The sequence below is a fragment of the Sitodiplosis mosellana genome, unplaced genomic scaffold, assembly GCF_009176505.1.
Source record: "Sitodiplosis mosellana isolate CC-2019 unplaced genomic scaffold, AAFC_SMos_1.0 Smas_scaffold_1, whole genome shotgun sequence".
NCBI classification, from domain to species: Eukaryota; Metazoa; Arthropoda; class Insecta; order Diptera; family Cecidomyiidae; genus Sitodiplosis; species Sitodiplosis mosellana.
In genome coordinates this window covers 14,280,493-14,289,013 of record NW_022595244.1, presented here as the reverse complement: position 1 = coordinate 14,289,013, position 8,521 = coordinate 14,280,493, and the positions used below count along the sequence as shown (strand labels likewise).

Sequence of the window (8,521 nt, the reverse complement as noted above, 5' to 3'; positions counted from 1 at the left end):
AGCGAGGAAAAGGGACATCTATCCCTTAGTTGTTTTATTCGAATGATCGAATTGAATTAATATCGTCACATATGTGGTGATCGCTCCTATCATACTGAATAGCAACGGCCAGTCGAAAGGAAATAATTTACAGGTAGCTACTGGAGAATATGCTTGAATTTGGGCAGATAGGTGTGTCAACTGTTTGTAAGATAAAAAAAAGTATTTTCATCAATGAATTAGAACCATCAAAAGTTGTTAGAGGATAAGACAAAATCCATTTTTACAAATGATTTAATGGGAATGAAAACAAGACATTGATTTGATTCTCTATCCATACGAAAGCACAAAAATAATCCCTTGTTTACGTCCTCACCAATTCAATTACTGTGTGATGTAATGTAAAAAAATCTCACCGACATATTTACTTCGGCATCGTCACATCGATTGATTATATCATGAGCTGTACGTGAGGTCTCTTTGCCCTGTCGCAAAATAAGTTCGGAAATAGCTTTAAAATTTGCAAGCACATGTTTAAAACATTGAAATTAACATACTTTCGAAGCCACAGTATTTCCGATGTATATCACCATCAGAGCGTATATCAGGAAAAAAATCATCAAATACAAGTTAACGTAAGACAAAGACTTGAAATATTCATTTTGTTCAAGAACATAGCGATAAAATGAGTAAAGTGTAATGACCGACAGCACAAACGTTGCTCCAATCACCAGCATAACCTATGAAACGGTTTTTATACAGTTGACAAATAGTTTTTCCTTTTGAATTCTCGAAATGTATGTGATTTATGTCTGATCATTTTATAAGTTAAACCCAAAAGGCCATGGACAATTTTGGCATAAAATTTAAAGGGCTAGCATATCCGCTGGGTATCGTTTCAGTCGGTTGATATTGAACCAAAAACACAAGTTCTCAGCGCTTTCAACGCTTCAAACAAAACCGTTATGAATCCTAGGGGCTAACCACGGTTTTAAAAATAACCAATAATGACCGACTTTAACATTTTTTATCATTTAAACAAATAAATTCCGATATGATCACATTTTGGTCGATTTTGCCCGATTTTTGCAGTAATTTTTTCGCTTTAACGAATGCATACTGTTCTAGAAGCGGGTTTTTTTTTTTGGTGCATCCTCAGGATCGAAAAATATTTTATAATAAAAAAAAGTTAGAATAAAGTTGTAAATTCAATTTCTCAACACACAGTTTATAAAAAATATTTTGTTTGCATCAATAAAACTTAGGAAAACTACAATTATTTCACTCCAAACGATTTCCACATGAAATTTGAAACAACAACACACTTGTCCCTTGTCGATAGGGCGAATAGAGTGTTGTAACGAATTTTCGTTAGATGTCGCTGTTAGTTTCGAAGTTTCAAACTTCAAATGGGAATCGTTTGCAGTGGAATAAATGTTGTTTTTCTAAGTTTACTGATGCAAATAATTTTTTTTTATAAACTGTGTGTTGAGACATAGGATTTACAATTTTATTTTACCTTCTTTTTTTATTCGAACATGTTTTTTCATTGAAACAAGTCAGATTCATAGCGGATTTGTTTGCGGCGATGGTAGCGATTCAAGCGGAATATGAACGCTACTAAAGCGGCCTTTTAAATTTTATGCCAAATTTCATAGTTCGATTGTCAAACATATTTAAAACAAGAGCTGAACCTGTATTGAAAAACAGAAATTGAGCAAATTCATGATCCCAGTGAGTAAATCATGATATCGTCCAATGCTTTTGATGAATGCGATAGATTCAAATTTACGTAGGTCATTTGGCAACTTCAACACTTTTTGGTCAGCAAAATGCTTTCTGTAAAAATATCGATGCTCTAAAGAAAGAATTGAAAAATAGAGATAAAAATGCTTCACAGTAAAGTGAATGAAACCTTAACAAAGAGTTTAAGACATCAAAGCGAGTGCAAAGATAGAACGTCACGATGAAGTAATTCGTCAATACTGTTGCTGTTACAAAATGCTGGGCATTATGCGAAATTATGAAAAGTGCAATGATGTACGTGGAATTGCTTTCGCGGATAGCGGTATAATTGAAGAATGTTAGCAGAGCCAAAGAGAATGAGATCATCAAGTTTACTATATACCACAGCATAACACGCTTGTTTCCCTTTCTGTAGTCAAAGTATATACCCAGCTTTGCTACCTACATTATTGGAAATCGATATTTTATTTTCGGGCTCAGACCAACGTAACCCGAGTGATCCGAATATTCGCTTCGAAGGGTCACTCTTCGGTGACACACACATCCGCGCATCAACATTGATGCAAAACGAGCTCTCTGCTTGTAGAGAAACACTCAATTATGGTAGCCATGCGTATTGGTGTGTGTTTGATCTCTCTATTCCGTATGTTTAGTTCGTATGTGTTGCACTGCTCTCGCTAATGCTGTGCATTGCAAGGTATATGAGAATGTATCAATACCCTTCAAAGCGAATATTCGGATCACTCGGAAGTTACGATTAACAACTCAGCCTAACGATTAATAAAAAATACTAAATTATCATATCACCTTTTTGTCAAATGCTATGAACTTGTTCACAATTTCAGTGAGTTTAAAACGATCAAACATATTTTTCACCACCATAATAGCTGCGTTGGCTAACCCCGAACATGTAAGCATTTTATCTCCAAGAACTAATACAAAAGATTGATTCGGATCGCTCGGAAAATGGATTGATCGAAAGTAGAAGAAAGCCAAAAACAGATAAACGTTTATTGCAAAAATGAACCAAGCGATATCGAAAACATTGACTTGCGGCTCGGAAACATTACTGTTTGAATTTGGAACCAAACGAAATGGCAATAAACCGAAAATACGCGAAATCACATGGATTGGCCTAATATTATAAGCGAAATTGATGTTTTTCAATAAAATCTCTTTTTTATCTAATGTCGGCGAATCTACGTTTATCGAGTGTACCATTTTCGTGGATGGTAGGATTTTATTTTTTACGTTAAACTGAATCATATTTATCAGAAAGAAAAAAACCAGACAAATATAATCCTTTTTCGACTTCGAACTGCTTCTGTTGAGAAAATACGTCTTGGTAGCAAAAAGATTGACAGCAAACTGGAGATAATTTTATAGATAGACGCAACATATTGTTTTTCACATATTAATAACATTGGACAATGGCCAAAAGTCACGCGATTATAGCCAAAAGTCAGGCAATTTGAAAAAAGCATTGAAAAATGTTGGTGAATGTATGAGTATCAATAAATTCACCATTATTATCATGTAATAGATACACGTGCCATAAATGCTGCACAATAGCTGGCAAATAGCAGTTTATTCCAATTTTCTGCTTATTCCGCTTTAATATCAGACCATCGCATGACGCAGGATTAAATTTCCATTCATCAATTATTATTGTGCAACAATAATAAAAAAACCAATGAAAATAAAAGTTGCTACCCAGTGTATATTTAAAAACTAGATCCATGCCTTAAACTGATATGAATCAAACATCGATCAATAGAACAGAATAAAAGTAATAATAATTGAACATAAATTGAGTCCATTAATTCAAGCCAATGAAACAACCATGACATTTTTATCATATTTGTCTCAAGGTGCATCTTCGCTATTGTTGGGGGCTCCGTTCGATGAATTGAACTGAATAAGAATTGTTAGGTATGTTGTAATGGCTCCAATAAACTGAAATAAATCAAGATATGATCATTTGAATATTCGTTTTTTTTTCTTTTCGGTAAAATATATTCCCTTACGTTGTATAACAAGGTCCAGTCAAATACGAATAATCCACATGTTGCTACTGGACTCAGACTTTGCAGTTGTTGTGAGAACTGCGAAAGCTATTTACAAAATATAAATTAATATCAAATATTGATATGATGCGGCATAAAAAGGATTTCAAAAAAAAACTATAATTTTACCGAAGCATTCACGTCTGCGTCATTGCACGAATTAATCATGCTATGTACAATTTCCGATGTTTTTTTGCTCTAAACCAAAATGTGTGTTAAATTGATACTTTCCAAAAAAGTTCTAATATACATAAAAGATAACTTATACTTTTGATTTGATCAAATCGCCGATGTAAATTACTGCAATCGTGTAAACTGAGAAAAATGACAATGCACTGAAATGGACGACTAATAATCCTTTGAAAAAATCGCTTGGATGCAGGAAAAATTGATACAATGTAAAAAAAGACAAAATCGATAGCACAAATGTAGCTCCGATATTCACCATGACCTGTAAAACAAAATCCATTTTATCGCGCGTATTTTTCGACAAAAGTTTTCATAACTTAACAATAGCATTATACTTTACCTGAAACGAATAACAGATATTGAGCGTTTCCATAATTTCGGTCAATAAACTAAACTGTCGCCCAATAAACTTGATGAAACTGATCGTTTTCTCTTTACGTAAATCATCCGGCAGGTATACTATTTTATCGTCCGAGAAATGTTTCCTGTTTAAAAGTGAATACTATCAGAAATGCCTTTATAAATGTCAATTGATCAGAGAAACAGAATACCTCAACAATGAGTTTAAAACATCGACACGTTTGCAGAGATACAGTATGAAAATAAAGTATGTGGTCAATACGGTGGCCGTCACAAAGTGATGTGACGTATGCACAATAATGAAGATTAAAATTGTGTAAGATGTTTCAGTGTTTCGAATAGCATCGAAGTAAAAAAAAGTGATTAGAACCAATAGCAAAGACCATATCAAAATCGCAATATACCACAACAAGACTTGTTGATGACCTTTTTTGTAGTCGAAATAAACACTCAGCTTCGCTACCTGTGTAATTTAAAATTAACTCACTTGAATTTTTTCAGGTTCATTAAAGAGGAATAATCAAACGGGTGTATTTATGGAGATATAGATATGGAGGCGAATAGTAGCCACCTCGTAATCAAGCGGATCAAGTTAAGTGAAATGTTCTCTCTTGCAAAAGATACACATGCTACTCTATTCGAATATATAAATGATGTGCATAGTGTAGCACATATATATACACAAGGTGGAGTCCACATATGAATATCCCCTTTTATATAAATAACCAACAATAGTTTTGCTCACCTTTTTGTCAAAAACCAAAAACTTATTCAAAATGCCAACGATTCTAAATCGATTGAACATATCCAGCAAAATGATAACCGCTCCAAAACAAACTCCCGCAAAAATGAGTATGGCATCGCCAAGGATCAATAATATGTGATTTGGATTTTGTGGCACTTTCATTGTTTGTACGAAAGCAATACCCAACCATAAATATGCACATATTGAAATGATGAACCATAGAAAATCGAATAAGCTGACTCGCGACTCATAAACTTCACCGTTCGCACTACGATTTACAGAAAATGGCACCAATCCAAAAATACGCGAATAAAATTGAATCGGTTTCACATTGTAGCAAAAGTTTATGTTTCTCAGTAAAATTCCACGCTTTGGTAAAGTTTGCGGATTAAAATTCTTGGAGTATGCCATTTTTGGCGTTGCTTAGAAAGCTTTAAACCGTTGCTGTATTGTTGAAATAAACGCACTGATGAAGCACAAAATTCATTTTCATGAATTTTATCAACCTTTTTTGCTGAATTTGTTAAAAGGCGGTATAAGTGGTTTTTATTACCAGTAATGCTCACAAATTTACGTCTTAATGTGAACACAATTAAAAAAACAACCACTTTTATGCTTGAAACCGACCCAATTTGTCTACGTTAACCTATAGAATATGTGTCATAGAATAGTAATAAAGGTAAATGTACTCGAGGGAAATACATTTTATAATATCTCCATTTCGTGCGTGTCCATTTCTTTTAGGCAAATTGTAATAAATAATAATGAGTAAACCATGTAGCTCTTGTATCCATTGTTCTGTTAAATGCAATCATTTGATCAAGGAACAAAAGAACCATACGATGAAAGATTGTGCCCGCACACGTTCAATAATAATTAAATTCACATTTTTCATTTTTGTCCTACACAATAACAATAATAATTCACCAGCTCTGTGTCTCACAATAATTGTTGGCTCTTTGTATTTAACCTCTTCCCAACGTGTAAAGGCCCAAATTTAATCTATAATGCGACTAAATTAAATGAGTAAAATAGAAAAAGCTATGGCAAGACACTCCATGCGGTTTAGTGTTTTATTTGTGTTCGTTGTTTTCTATTTGGAAAAAAACAGCAATAACACTGATTTTAAACGTCAAGTTCCTAATGGAATGAACATCCGACTCACTTTTCTCCATAGTAAAATCAACACCAGAATTGTCCTCTCTATGTGCTCAATATAAGTATAGCTCACACAAATTTCACACGACAGGTTGTTCTCATTTTTATTGTGCATCAAGCGACCACATCAAATTGTCCACATAAAATATTCGATTCTAAATGAAATCATTGTTGTCTCTGTACCACATTCATCTTGGTAATTCAGATTGAATCAATATCGTCAAATAGGTTGTAAGGCAGCCCATGATCTATGATCGTGAATGACATGAAATACGTGTATGTACATGTACAATGCAAATTCAAATTTTTGTTCAAAATCTTCTTACACCGTATAACAGGGTCCAATCATAGATAAACAAACCACAAGACGCTACAGGAGCAGAATGATTTTGAATCTATTGTGACAGTAAAAATAACTGTGGAAAAAGCACCTATGATAAGGAAGCGTTTTAAGGGTTTTTAATGTCCATTTCTCAAGTACACTTTACCGATTCATTTATGTCACCGTCTCTACACAAATTTATTATTCTATGTACAATTTCAAACGTTTTTTGGTTCTGTTAAAAATTGAGTCAGTATGTAATTATAATAATTTATAATTATAATAGGTTTCATTTAGAAAGATAATTACTTTGCATCCTAAGACATTCCCCATATGCATGATTGCGATTATATAACTGGCATAAAAGAGCATTTTAATCAATTGAGCGTAGAAAAACTGCTCAAAATACTCATTTCGCTGAGTCAGGAATCGATAAAACGTGTAAAATGTGAAAATAGAAAGTATGAATGTTATTGCAGTAGTCACCATAACCTAGAAAAATTATTTTATAAGTGAATAAACGTGGTGAGAAATATTTTGGGCATAAATTGATACTTGTAACGAATAGCAAACGTTCAGATTTTCCATTATTTCAGTTAGTATGTTGCGTTTTCGTCCAATAAACTTGATAAAGCTGATAGCTTTTTCATTTCGAAAAGTGTCCATCGTTTGCATCATGTGTTTGTCGTTGAAATATTTTCTGTGCAAAGAGAAAAACTCATCAGAAATTGTAAAAAAGAAATAATTCATAAACCAAAAAAAAAAATACATTAGCAGTGTGTTCAAAGTATCGAATCGTTTTCAGAAACGCCCTTTCTCGAAATCTACAAGCACATTCGATAGAATTGATCCTTAGAATCGGGAAAACCCTTATTCATTTTCTCATCAACAGCAATTTCCTCTCATCTTTTTGTCGAAAATTGTAAACTTTTTCAGAATATCAACCATTTTATTGTATGTCGATTGAACAGGTCCATAACGATCCATGTAGTAATGCCGGATAAACAAATAGACACGAGCACACTGACTACAAGGACCAGAACATGTGATTTATTCCGATCCTGTGGAATCTCCACCACTTGCATGTAAGTGCAAACCAAAAATAAATAGACACTTATTGAAGTAATGACACGTAAAATGTCAAATATGCCAACACGTGCACCATGAATATCACCATTTGACTCATAACTTATGAAATACGGTGCCAAACCAAGCAAACGGGAATAAATTTGGATTGGTCGCATATTGTAACAAAAATTTATATTTTTCAATAGAATGCCAGTTTTTGGTAACTTTAATGAATTACAATTTAATGAAGGTACCATTTTGGATGAGATTCAATCTGATTTACGTGTGTCGCTTAAAGAAACTAATACTGAATGACGACTGAAAATTTTGGATTCACCTGTGAATTGCAATGAAAACAAAAATTTATTCAATGGATCAATAAAACATTCGTTTTCTCATCAAATCAATTCTACTTACTAAACAATAAAGTAATCATGACATAAATGAAAATAGTCTGATTTGGACAAATAAAGTGCTCGTGAAACTTTTATTTTTCCCACAGTTTGGTTTTTTTCCACAATTGACTAATTTTTGTGCGATCAAATATGATTAGAGGCAAGCGAACGAAACGCGCTTCGGAAAAATTCAGTAGTCAATTACCTTTTCAGTGATTAGGATTTACAATAGATCGTTGGGTATGCGATCTATCGAACTGAATTAATATTGCCAAATATGTGGAAACAGAAGCAATTATAGTATGTAATAAAGTCCAATCAAACGCAAATAATCCACACGAGGCTCGAGGTGGATAAGCTGCATACAAAGAAAACATTGTGGGATTATAATTTGAATGGCTGTATTTTTTGAAACTGATTTTACCGATGCATTTATATCTGCGTCACTGCAAGCTCCGATAATACTGTGCACTGTTTTGTAAGCTTTCTTTAC

General features: G+C 33.4%; 1 protein-coding gene across 1 annotated transcript in view; it reads left to right on the top strand.

Moving 5' to 3' along the window:
* LOC129580314 (uncharacterized) overlaps positions 1-7,569 on the top strand; it is a 12,905-nt gene extending 5,336 nt beyond the window's left edge. The window contains exon 5 of the mRNA XM_055470625.1: positions 7,502-7,569. Coding sequence (XP_055326600.1) covers positions 7,502-7,569 — 68 coding nt within the window. The remainder of the gene's footprint in view (positions 1-7,501) is intronic.
* The last annotated feature ends 952 nt before the right edge of the window (positions 7,570-8,521 follow it).